This window comes from Scyliorhinus canicula, chromosome 13, assembly GCF_902713615.1.
Source record: "Scyliorhinus canicula chromosome 13, sScyCan1.1, whole genome shotgun sequence".
NCBI lineage: Eukaryota > Metazoa > Chordata > Chondrichthyes > Carcharhiniformes > Scyliorhinidae > Scyliorhinus > Scyliorhinus canicula.
The window spans coordinates 123,900,924-123,914,637 of NC_052158.1; the positions used below are offsets into that span (position 1 = coordinate 123,900,924).

The 13,714-nt window shown below is 41.7% G+C and overlaps 1 protein-coding gene across 2 annotated transcripts in view; it reads right to left on the reverse strand.

The window, feature by feature from the left end:
* The window catches only part of fxr1 (fragile X mental retardation, autosomal homolog 1), a 130,957-nt gene that overhangs the window by 63,033 nt on the left and 54,210 nt on the right, over positions 1-13,714 (reverse strand). For both annotated transcript variants that reach the window (XM_038816877.1, XM_038816876.1), the window contains exons 6-8: positions 8,718-8,811; positions 7,807-7,923; positions 480-650 (exon numbers count right to left, since the gene is read on the reverse strand). In XM_038816877.1, the coding sequence (XP_038672805.1) occupies positions 480-650; positions 7,807-7,923; positions 8,718-8,811 (382 nt within the window). The remainder of the gene's footprint in view (positions 1-479; positions 651-7,806; positions 7,924-8,717; positions 8,812-13,714) is intronic.

Sequence of the window (13,714 nt, forward strand, 5' to 3'; positions counted from 1 at the left end):
TGACACAACCACAATGGCATTAATTATCTACGCTCACATGAAAACATCCTTCATGGGTGAAGTGTTGGGTCCACATCCAAGTACAAAGTTATTGCTGTAAGTGTTGGAGCTACTAAAGAAATCTTGATTTGAGAAAGTCCACAATCATCTGGCTTTTCCATGAAAACTTAAAAACACTTTGTCCAAGTCGTTAATGTGGATGGAGAAAGAGTAATGGAAAGATGAGAAAGTGGAAATAGAGAATGTTTTAACTGCATATAGAGCAGTTACAGACAAACGTATTCTTCACTCAAACCTAATCAAAAGTTACTCAATTTCAGGATTTCATTCATCTGCAACAGATTTTTAAATCAATGTTATTGGTCACGTTCTTTAAAAGTTCTTTGGGGGAATAATGTTAAGCTTTTTCTCATGCCCATCATTTTGTTAAGTCTCAAGGTGATCAAAAAAAACCAAAGAAAATGTGCCTGTGAGCTTACCTCTCCATAAATCCTGAATGTACCAGTTTCTTCATCAAGTTCAATTGCTGTGACACCAGAAACTTTTCTTGCTTGCTGAATATTGGAACCATGGGTTCCGATTGCTAGACCCATAAGATCCTCTCTGACAGTAAATTCCTCTTGGAATGCAGCTGCTAGCTGCTTGGTACTCTGGTAGTTAAAAATCAGAAGAGCTAATTATTTCATACAAACAATACATATGAACACCATCATACTGGTGCCAAAGAAGAACCAGGCAACGTGCCGCAACGACTATCATCCGGTGGCCATGACATTGATCGTAATGAAGTGCTTCGAGAGGTTCTCCATACTCCCAGAATGCCTAGATCAATGGCAATTCACATACTGCTGCAACCGGTCCGCAGTAGACACCATCTCCCTGGCCCTACATTCATCCCTGGAGCATCTTGACAACAAGAACTCCAACATCAGACTCCTATTTATTGACTACAGCTGAGCCTTCAACACCATAATCCCAGCCAAGTTCATAGCAAAGCTCCAAAACCTAGGACTTGGCTCCTCACTCTGCAACTGGATCCTCGACTTTCTGACCCATAGACCACATTCAGTAAGGATAAACAACTCCTCCACGATAGTCCTCAATACCGGGGCTCCGCACGACTGCATACTTAACCTCCTTATTATACCCGCTATACACACATGACTGCATGGCAAGTTTGCCGACAACACGACCGTAGTGGGTCGGATCCCGAACAACAAAGATTCAGAATATAGAAGGGAGATAGAGAACCTAGTGGAGTGGTGTAACAACAACAATCGCTCCCTCAATCTCAACAAAACGAAAGAGCTGGTCATTGACTTCAGAAAGCGTAGTATCGTACACACCCCTGTATGCATCAACTAGGTGGAGATGGTTGTAGGTGTGCACATTACCAATCTGAGCTGCTCCACCCACGAAAAAACTATGACCAAAGCACAAAAGTGCCTATACTTCCTCAGGAAACTAAGGAAATTCGGCATGTCCACATTGGCTCTTACCAACTTTTACAGATGCACCACAGAAAGCACCCTATCTGGCTGCATCACAGCTTGGTATGGCAACTTCTCAAACCAAGACCGTAAGAAACTGCAGAGAGTTTTGAACACCGCCCAGTCCATGACATGAACCGCCTCCCATCCATTGACTCTATCTATACCTCCCCTTGCCGTGGGAAAATAGGCAACATAATTAATTATACCCCTCCCACTCGGCTTACTCACTCTTCCAACTTCTTACATCGGGCAGGAGATACAAAAGTCTGAGAACAGATTCAAAAACAGCTTCTTCCCCGCTGTTAGCAGACTCCTAAACGGCCCTCTTATGGACCATAGACCATAGAATAGACCATAAAATTTAAAGCGCAGAAGGAGGCCATTCGGCCCATCGAATTCCACATTCCCACCTGCCACTAACCTTTGATTCCCTTGCCCATCAAGAATCTATCTATCTCCACCTTAAAAATATTCAGTGACCATGCTTCCAATGCCTGTTGAGGCAAGTTCCAAAGCTGTACAACCCTCAGAAAATTCTCCTCATCTCTGTCCGAGAAGGGCGATCACTAATTTTAAAACAGTGCCGCTGGTCCTGGACTCAGCCACAAGAGAAAACATCATTTCAACTGATGCAGAACAGACATTTGGGTTGGCCATGAATAGGCTGCAGACAGAGCAGACAAAATGAGAATTTAAAGTTTTTAAAAAGATTTTGAACGTGAAACATGGCTTACGATATTCAATTAAAATTTCCCGACAAGTGCAATTAAAATTTCCAAGAATGAAACATAATTTACACAATGCAAAATCTTAAATATCCTGAATCCCTAATTTTACATTGAAGCATTGTATGCCTTATAGCAATGCCATGAAAGAGGTGGATGCGAGTTCAAATTCCTAATCTGAGCTTTGTTGTGAAGTGTATAAGTGGAGCTGAAACACCGCACTAATCAACTGTAAAGCACCCTCTGGCTATTAATGTAGCATCAGTGATGGTCTCTCAGAATACTATCTATCCTCTTGATAGCGGGATATAAATTGTTTAACAGAACTAAATAATTCAAAACATCTTGAATATCCAAGGTACACAATTTTTAGCATTCAATTCTTTGTACTCAAACTGAAGTGTTCAAGTACTCTTCAGGAAAGAGATTATAGAATCAATTGGTTTGCAAAATGAAGACAATCTACTTAGGTGACATACTACCATTTGTACTAATATGAAGATTTTTTTAATATGACCAGAGAACATTACAGCACAGGAACAGGCCATTCGGCCCACCAAGCCTGCGCCGATCCACATTCCTTATTTAGACCTACTAGTTGTTGGCCAAACGTTCTATATCCCTCCATTCCCCGCCGGTTGATGTGTCTATCAAGATACATCGTAAACATTGCTATCGTGTCTGCCTCCACCACCTCCACTGGCACCTACCACCCTCTGCTTGAAAAACTTTCTCACACATCTCCCCTAAACATTCCCCCTCTCACCTTGAACCTCTGCCCCCGTGTAATTGAGTCTTCCATCCTGGGAAAAAGCTTCAGACTATTCACTCTTGTCTATACCTCTGGTAATTTTGTACATCTCAATCAGGTCACCCCTCAGCCTCCATCTTTCCAATTAAAACAATCCGAGTTTATTCAACCTCTCCTCATAGTTACCACTCTCCAGACCAGGCAATGTCCTGGTAAACCTTCTTTGCACTATCTCCAAAGCACTTGAACCAGCATAGATTTTTGTTTTTTTCCCTCTGCAGCCAACTACACACATATATACACCTTTACTAGAACTAGGGAAAACATTTTGATAATAACCCAATTAAGCCACTTGAAAAACTTTTCCATCTGTCTTAATGTTGAATCTGTAATCATTTATTCACAGCTGAATCAGAAATGTGTCTTTTTTGGAATGCTGCAAATGAATCAATATTTGGTATACAACAGCGTTATTAGGAATATAGGACATGGGGCAGGACGGTGGCACAGTGGTTAGCATTGCTGCCCACAGGGCCGAGGACCAGGATTCGAATCCCGGCCTTGGGTCACTGTTCGTGTGGAGTTTTAACATTCTCCCCGCGTCTGCATGGGTTTCACCACCACAACCCAAAGATGTGCAGGATAGGCGTATTGTCCATACTAAATTGCCACATAATTGGAAAAAATAATATTGGATACTCTTATTTTTAAAAATTTTTTAAAAGGAATATAGGACCAAGATTAGGATATACATTAATGATCCGGAAGAAGGAACTGAAGACACTGTTGCTAAGTTTGCAGATGATACAAAGAGCTGTAGAGGCAGTATTGAGGAAGCAGGCAGGCTGCAGAAGGATTTGGACAGGCGAGGAGAGTGGGCAAAGAAGTGGCAAATGGAATACAATGGGGAAAAATGTGAGGTTATGCACTTTAGAAGGAGAAATGGAGGCACAGACTATTTTCTAAATGCGGAGATGCTATTTTCTAAATGGGGAGAAATCAGAAGCACAAGGGACTTGGGAGTCCTTGTTTACAGTTCTCTTAAGGTTAACATGCAGGTTCAGTCGGCAGTTAGGAAGGCAAATGCAATGTTAGCATTCATGTCTGGAAAGCTAGCATACAAGACCACGTATGCACTTCTGAGGCTATATAAGGCTCTGGTCAGACCCCATTTGGAGTATTGAGAGCAGGTTTGGGCCCCATATCTAAAGAAGGATGTGCTGGCCTTTGAAATGGTCCAAAGGAGATTAACTAGAATGATCCCTGGAATGAAGAGCGCGTCTTACAAGGAACGGTTGAGGACTCTGGGTCTGTACTCGTTGGAGTTTAGAAGGTTGAGGGAGGATTTTATTGGAACTTACAGGATACTGCGAGGCCTGGATAGAGTGGACGTGGAGAGGATGTTTCCATTTGTAGGAAAAACTAGAACCTGAAGACACAATCTCAGACTGAAGTGGCGATCCTTTAAAACAGAGATGAGGATGAATTTCTTCAGCCAGAGGGTGGTGAATCTGTGGAACCCTTTGCCGCAGAAGGCTGTGGAGGCCAAATCATTGTGCCTTTAAGGCAGAGATAGATAGGTTCTTGATTAATAAGGGGATCAGGGTTATGGGGAGATGGCAGGAGAATGGGGATGAGAAAATAGCAGCCATGATTGAATGGCGGAACAGACTCAATGAGCCGAGTGGCCTAATTCTGCTCCTATGTCTTATGGTCTTATGTTTCGCCCACCATTCAATGAGATCATGGCCCATCTGCAACCCAACTGCATATATCCATTTTAGCCCAAATCTCTTCATGCCTTCAGAATGCAAAAGTACATCAACTTCAAATTTAAAATCAATAATCGAGCATCCATACTGTTGAAGGGGCCCCACTAGGGGTACAGCAATTGGGAAGAAGAGCTTGGTGGTGGTGGGGGGGGGGGGGGGGGGGGGGGGGGGGGGGGGGGGGGGGGGGGGGGGAGGAGGAGAGAGCGCGAGAGAGAGAGAGAGAGTGAGAGCGAGAGCGAAGTTGGAGGCCTGGTTATGGGAGGAGGCCCTGAGCAGAGTTAATTCATCCTCGTTGTGTGCCAGGCTCAGCCTGTACCAGTTTAAGGTGGTCCACAGGGCACACATGACTGTGGCCCAAATGAGCAGGTTCTTTGAGGAGGTGGAGGATAGGTGTGAGCATTGTGCGGGGGGTCCTGCGAATGTCCATATATTTTGGGCGTGTCCGAGGCAGAGAGCTTTTTGGCAGGGTTTGCTGACGTCATGTCAGTGGTCGTACAAGTGAGGGTGGTGCCGAGTCCAGAGGTGGCGATCTTTGGTGTGTCTGAAGACCTGGGGGCCAGGGGGCAAGAGAGACCGATGTCCTGGCCATTGCCTCCCTGGTGGCCCGAGACAAATCTTACTAGGATGGAGGTACTCGGAACTCCTAAAGTCGGGGGTATGGGTTAGCAACATGGTGGAGTTTCTAAAATTAAATTTGCCTGGAGGGCTTTGTTGCAGGGGTTTGCTCGGAGGTGGAAGCCGTTCATCGACTTCTTTGAGAAAAATTAAGCTGTCAGCGGGGGTGGGGGGCATGGGAGATGGGGAAGGTAACACTGTTTGTGTAAGCCATGTTGGCTGGGGTTCGTGCTCGAGAGATTTGTTGGTTCGATTGTGTTTTTGTTGACATTTGATGTTGAAAACTTTAAAATTATAAATGCCTCAATAAAATATTTTCTTAAAAACAAACACTGCTGGGAGGAACAGAGTTCCAACGTCTCTCAACTTTTCAGCATAGAAGGATTTCCGAATTTCACTTTGGAAAGGTCTGACTCTAATCTCTTCGACAATGCCCCCAGTCCAAGGCCCCTCTTCCAGCAGAAATAGATTTCTTCACTATCTATTCCCCTTAATATCCTGAAAACTTAAAACAAATTCCCTCTAACCTTCTAAATTCAGGGAACACAGTTTGTGTAATTTCTCCTCATAATTTAGACCTTGGGATTCAAATATTATTCTAGTTAATCTATACTGAACATCCAGCAAGGTTGAAATATTTTCCCGAAGGAACGGTAACACATCAGAGGTTTGCATGGCTGAAGTGTGACTTCTACCCCCTTGAACTCTAGTCCTCCATATCTGAAAGTCAGTATTCCATTAGCTTCTGTTTATCAACATATCACAAACAAGGTACAGAAAATAATCTACCTGCTTGGACAATCAAAGCTCTTTGGGATTCCATGGCTTCTGGTGTTTCACTGCAGGCTTTCATGATATATTCCACAAAATTTACAATCTAGTTTCTTGAAAAACTGCACTTTGCTTTAGGCTATATGTATAATTTTCACCCTCTTTTTCACAGAAAAAAAACACCATGCAACTTCAGCTGGATTCTCCCTTCAAGAACTTCTGGGCATAAAATTTAAGAATTGATCAGAAGAACAATACATTTTGAGTGGTCATTTTTTATTAAATAGTCTCTCGAGTTTTCCTCAATGAATCCTACTCCCTTTTAGGCCAGAATTATTTCTCTTATTTGCCATTCTTAAAAAATCCTGCCTTCATTCTACCAATTTAGAATATTTTTAAAGCAATAAACGTATACTGCAGATTTTAGAAAGTAGAGCTCCCAAGAGGCAGATGTGAATCCAATTTGTTTCTCTACCTGGCACCCAATCGGACCGGTTCCCCAGTAAACTGGATAACTGAAGCTAGAATACCTCACCAATCAGCTTGAAGCACCTATGGATACCAATGATGGTTCCTCCTAACCTCTTGCTAGCGGAATATAAATAGCTTTTCAGAACAAGCAAAATAATGTTAAACATCTTAAATCTCCAAAATGGACAAGAGAATTACCATTAGTTGCTGTTCCCAGCTTTACTGATTATTCTCATCTTAAATGTTGTAGGTACAACATTTCTGACTCTAATCAAGAAATGGAATTGTTGCTGCTGCTCAGAGTGCAATTTTATTCAGCGATTGTGCATCATAGGCTGTCTAAATATAACCCCTTCTGTGCAGGATATACTGAAGTACACTGCAATTTCCTATCATTAGGCACATTTTTGGTCTACTTAATCTATTCTCTAACAACATAAGCTAATATTGCCAGTAATCTCTGCGAAAGTCCGGTTTCTTAAAGACAAAACATGCATTTTTTGGGCTAGTTATTCCTCAAAAATAAAAATACCAAATCAGTGAAATACAATCCCGAATTTATATTTTTATACATTTAATTAAGTGCTATTGTTCAGTTAGGTTTCCCCCAAGAATTTTAAAATTAGACAGCATGCTACTGTGCAAATGGCTTCTAAGTGAAGCTTCTGCTCTTCAAATTATCTCCATCCCACAGCAGCAAGTCTCTGAATAAGTCTACCAGATATCCTCCACTTCACAATCATGTGCCTCATGCATTACAAATCACAGAAAAGTTCCTTCAAGGCTATTCTTGAAGTCTCCTATACTTCCTTTAATGTCAATGGTCTTCAATAACATTCAACTACTTTTCATCTAGAATCAAAGACCCTACAAATAATCATCAGAAAGGATGCAGAAATTAAGAGTGTTAAATTTTTTGTATTATGTTTTGATCATTTACATCTCTTAGGACTTGCCCATTACAGTCAAGTCTAATCTCCTCTTTGGTGTTCAATCTGGCACAAACACATGTTTATTAAAAATAAAAGTTGCCCTTTGTCTCTTTTATACGCGTCATATTAATTTTCAATTTCATTCATTCCTTTAAAAAGCAATTTTTAAATGAATATACTAGGCATCCTTTATCTTCAGAAAAGAAAAGCCATTGATTAACAAGCCACGCATAAGTCTTTCAAACTAAACTTTGATGGGACAATATGTTTGCTTACCTCCAAGTGTTTGGTTGCCTCTTCATTCCTGGATACAAGCATGAGTTTTGTACGAATGCTACGCAAGTGCATATCACTAAGAATGCTAACTCTCTTCACTGTGGCCTCTTTAGTAGACTAGATTTAAAAAAAAATAATAATCTGTACAATTTAGAAAGCAAAACTTAATTTAAAAAAATTCCAGCAATGCTCCACCCACAATGTTACTTTTAACGTATTAGTATATTCCGAATCAGGCACGGCCACTGAAAACAATAGTGTGCATTTAGCTACAAGAGTTGCCCTTCTAATCATTCAGATAACAAGCATATCACGCTCATTTGCCCATTTATCATTTATTTGAAATTAAAACTATTTTTTAAATTTCCATGATTAGAATACTTCAGTAAAAGTAAATAGTCGGAATTCCCTTATAGCTACTCAAGTCTGCACTTCCATTCCATCCTATTTCTACATTCCTTGTTTCCCTTATCCAAAATAAAAATTAGTCTCCAGTCTTGAGTGTACTCCATTAATTAGCATCCAAAACTTTCTGTGGTAGAAAATTCTAGACTCAGGGTCCTCTGGGTTAAGACCATTCTCACCAGAGCCCTAAATGGCTAACCCACTTATCCGAAGGCATGACCCCCTAGTTCTAGACTCTCCAGCCACAGCTAACAGCCTCACAGCATCTACCCTATCTAGCCCTTTAAACATTTCAATTAGACCACCATTCCCCCTTCTAAAATCCTGAGTATGTAGGCCCATTCCACTCCCAGCTCATATGTAAGCCCTTTATCCCCTGGAATCAATCTCATGAATCTTTGTTTCCACACTGTGATTCCACACAGTAGTGTGGGCTCACAAAAGCCTTAAAATGATTGCAAAAATCAGTTTGGAAAATCAAATCTAAACAAGTCTTCAGTTCTTACCAAAACCAACAACTGACCAGTGTCAGCACTATAGCAAATGCTGTCTGCTTCAGTTGCTTTCTTAAAATCTTTGTGTGCATTTTCATGTGCACAGCTGGATGAGGAAAAAAAAAAGTGTTAAATCCAGATAACATATTCCTGCAATCAACAACAAAAAAAAGCATTACATTCAAACTATTTTCCAAAAACAAAAGCCATGCTTTAAACCAAATATGAAAACTGTGACATTGGAAAATTTTAATTTTAAGGGTAATGAAAGCAAAACCTTCTTTGGATCACACAATGAAACACCACAGAAGACAGCAATTCAACCCATCATACCAGTACTGACTCAGCTAAAGAGTAATCCATGGCTCCCACATGCCTATGCTTACCTCCATAGCTCTGAAAATTCTTCTTTCCCAAGTTTATATGCAATTCCCTTCTAAAGGTTGATCTGTAACTACTTCCCTCATTGTTTCAAGTAGTGGCATTCCAGGTCGTAACTCACCATGTAAATACTTTTTCACCTTTCTCTGGATCTTTTGTTCATTGTTTTAAATCTGGATCCGCTGGTACTGTTACGACACCTTGGGTTAGTGTGCAGTCAATTCCAGCCCCACATGTTCCAGAGTCACAACACAAGTGAATTAACTAATAATTCTTTAAAAATACCTGAAGCCTTTAGCCCTTGGCTGCCCAATAACTACAGTCACCAGGTTTACAAATGTAAACACATTTATTTTTTAAAAACAGCAAAAGAGAACAAGTCGTTGTTTCAGATTGGTGTTTTCAGCACTTTACTCCTGTTTAAACCTGCTTTCAGTTTGTGGTTTAATTGTAGGTTCATTTCAGTCTCTAGAGCGTGCACGCGAGCAATATAGCTCGAGAGCAAGAGGTCTTGCCTTTGTCAGCAACCCATAATGATTTTCCTGTATAGTCACTCATTCAGATTCTCTGCACCCGCAGGAATACAGCCTTTCTGGAGAAACGGGAAGGGAAGAGAGTAGGATCTCGTCTCTTAAGCTGCCAGGAATCAAACTAAAACTCCATGGGTCTCTGAAAAGCATTCCACTGGGATAGGATCCAACCACCACTTGTTACCGGGCAGAATAAGGCCTTTTGGGCCCAGCCAGTGGCCACCAACCAATCAATCAATCAGAGTCCCACCCCAATTCTATCTCAGGTGCCAACGGGTCTGAAGCCAACTGTTCAAACCAGCAGGAACTAGTATTCTTTCCGGTAACTTCTGAATTCTGCTGCTTGAATTAAAGGTACATGTCTATGAATCATTCATAAAGAATAATAGTGACAAAATAAAAGTAGAGGAATTGGGGGAATTAACAGGAAGGACCCTTACACACCTCCCTCCCTAAAAGGATGAAACTTCAGGGCATGGGCATTTCATTAAGAGGTATGCAAGACATAAATCACAACACATATCCATTTAATCTATCCCTAATATGCAAGCTCCTTTCTCAGTCTCTACATTGCTAACTAGTCACCCCTTAAAATGGCTGACAAAGCATCGCAATCACATTATCCTTTCAAGGCAGGTGTACAATTTTAACATTAAACTGTTATAATAATAAACCCCAATGGAATAACCTTGCATTCTGGGTTTTAAAAATCTCTACAAACGCAAATAGATTATGGTCTGTGTAAACTAAGCTTTGTTGATTGTCATGTCAGACATATACTTTAAAGTGCTGAAGGGCTAGTCGCAAGGCTAAGGCTTCCTTCTCAATGTGGAATACTTTCTTTGGCACGGACTAGTTTTTCCTCGAAAATCACCCCACTGGCCTCTCTAGTGCCGCCTCATCGTCTTGTAGTAGCAATGCCCGTAACCCCAGGTCACTGGCATCAGTGGCAATTTAAAATGGTTCGGAAAAGTCCAAGGCGGCCAGCACTGGTTCGCTTATTAGGAAACCCTCAGCTTCTCAAACACCTCTTGGCAATCTGTGGATCACACCATTTTCACTTGCTTCCCTAGCACATTGGTTAAAGGTACCGCTATAGTACGGTTAAAGATGCTGCTATACTACTGAAGAAGGTACCACTATAGAAGGTACCACTAGTTAAAGGTGCCGCTATAGCACAGAAGTTCGATATGAATTTTCTATAGAATCGGAAGGAGCCTCAATTTCCCGTTTGGGTTTAGGAGCAGGGATGTCTAACAATGTCCTTACTTTGGTCGTTCTGGCGTCATTTGCCCCTGTCCCATCACATGGCCTAAATAGTTGACTTTTGGCCAAATTAATTGCTAGCCTAGCCAACTCAAATTGTCTGAATAGCAAGTTCAATTGCTCCATATGTTCTTCCCACGTGTCACTATAAACTACCACGTCATCCAAATAGACCACACAGTTAGGCAGTCCAACCACTACTTAGGACATAAGCCATTGAAATATCGCTGGTGCATTTTTTTAGTCCAAACGGCATTACCCTGCATTGAAATAACCCCCAGGGCATTACAAAAGCAGATAGTTCCCTTGCCTTGGGAATTAATATGACCTACCAATAAACTTTCAACAGATCAATCTTTGAAAGGAAGGAGGCACTATAGAACATAGAACACTACAGCGCAGTACGGGCCCTTCGGCCCTCGATGTTGCGCCGATTGCATTTTCCATCAATGCAATCTTCCAATCTTGGAAGTGGATATGAATCTGTTTTGATGATTGCATTTTCCGGTAATCGGTGGCATTTATTTTACAGTAACATATGCAGAACCGTGTGATTCGATCAGACTTGCGCACCAACATACCGGCGCATTCCAATTGCTCCTACTGGGCTCAATTAAGTCATTTTCCAACATATAGTGGATCTCTGCCTCTCACTGAGCCAGATTTTGTGGATTCAGCCAGTACGGTGATGCTTTATCGGTTTGGAGTTTCCTATGATTTTTTCAAATTAATTCTTGTGATGTGGCCGTCGCTGGCTGGGTCAGCATTTGTTGGCCCATCCCCAATTGCCCTTGAACTGAGTGGCTTCCTAAGTAATTTCAATGGGGTGGGGGGTGCAATAAAGCATCCAGCATATTGCTGTGTGGGTCTGGAGTCACATGTAGGCCAGACCAGGTAAGGATGGCACATTTCATCCCCTGAAGGACATTAGTGAACCAGATGGATTTTTTATGACAATCGACAATGGGACAATGGTTTCATTCATTATTAGATTTTTAATTCCAGATTTTTTTTATTGAATTCAAATTTCACCATCTGCCATGGTGGAATTCCAACCCAGGACCCCAGAGCATTACTCTGGATCCCTGGATCTCTGAATTACTAGTCTAGTGACAATACCGCTGCACCACTGCCTCCCGTGTCTACAGCATGACTAGAGAGCAAGTTCACCTTGCGGTATCACTACAAATCTGTTGCTATTTTCCCCAGTGTCTTCATTAGATCTTTCCGTTATTCTTCTTCGAAAACTGGACCTCTAATTGTCCTAAAATGTCTGTATTTGTTAGTCGTACTATCCGAGGGTCATTCTGTGTACCATCTCCCTCTTCTCTACCTCATTCTTCCCATTACTGTCTTCTTCCATTACTTGTACCACCTGACACTTGTCCCCTTCCAGCCTCCTCCCTACTATCTGTTTAACATGTCCATATGGCACAATCAGTCCTTCTTCTAACGGTCTCTAGTACTGATTAAGTAAGTTACCTTGCTCACTCTCCTACCCACCTTAACGGGACCACTGAATTTCAGAGGTTCACCCTGCAACAGCAGTAATACTAATACCTCATCCCCAATCTGGAGGTTTCGGGACCTAGCTTTTTTATCCGCTCAGTTTCTTTCATTCTGGCTCCAGAAACCTTTAAATGCTCCTGGGCTACCCAACAGGCTCCTGAGAACATTGCCAGAAATGCAGACACATAATCCAACATTGGAGAATTTCCTCAATGTTAACGGACCCCGTATTTCATGGCCATAAACCCCAAAAAAAGTTTTTATTTCAAATGGGCATTTACAGCACTTTACTCCCGTTTAAACTTTGCTTTCAGTTTGTGGTTCTATTGTTGATTCATTCCAGTGTCATAAATATAGCACAGCCTTTCTGGGGGGTGGGGAGGAGGAGAGAAAAAAGAACGGGGGAGGGGGGGGGGGGAGGAGAAGGAGTAGGAGGAGGAGGAGGAGGAGAAGGAGAGAATAGAAGAGAGTCGGTAATGGTTTACCTATAGATTCACTCATTCAGATTCTCTGCAGCCCCAGGAATACAGCCTTTCTGAAGAAACAGAGGAAAAAGAGGATCTTGTCTCTAAGCTGCCAGGAGTCAAAGTGAAACTCCTTGGGACTCTGAAAAGCATATCACTGGGATAGGTTTCAATCACCACCCGTTACTGGGCAGGGTACAGCCTTTTGGGCCCATTTAGTTGCCTCCAGCCAATCAGTGTCCCAAAGACCACAAGAGCAGAATTAGGCCGATATCCCATTGAGTCTGCTCCACCATTCAATCATGGTTGATATGTTTCTCATCCCCATTCGCCTGCCTTGTCTCAATAACCCCTGATCCGCCTATTAATCAAGAAACTCTCTCTTGAGCCAACAAGTCTGAAGCCTCCTGTTCAAACCAGCAGGAACTAGTATTCTCTCCGGTAACTTCTGAATTCTGCTGCTTGACTTAAAGATACATGTCCATTAATAATCCAAAGATAAAAAATAATAACTGCCCAAAAAAAAAAGGGAAAATAAACAGGATGCTTGCATTATATAATACCATCATGGAAACATTTCTTCATCTATTCTATCACCATTCTTCAAAATTTTGAATGCTTCTACTGTATCTCCTCTCAACCATCTCTGCTCTATGCAGAGCAATCGTAACTTTTTTTTGAACCTCCACATAAAATTTCTCAACCCTGATATATTTCTTCATAAAGAACCTCAACATCTTTCCCAAAACGTGGATACAGTAGTCCCCCTTTATAACGCGGGTGTTGGGGTCCAAGACCCCCACCCGCGTTGTAACCGAGCCGCGGATATCCACGATGGGGGTTTTAAATTTATTTTAAA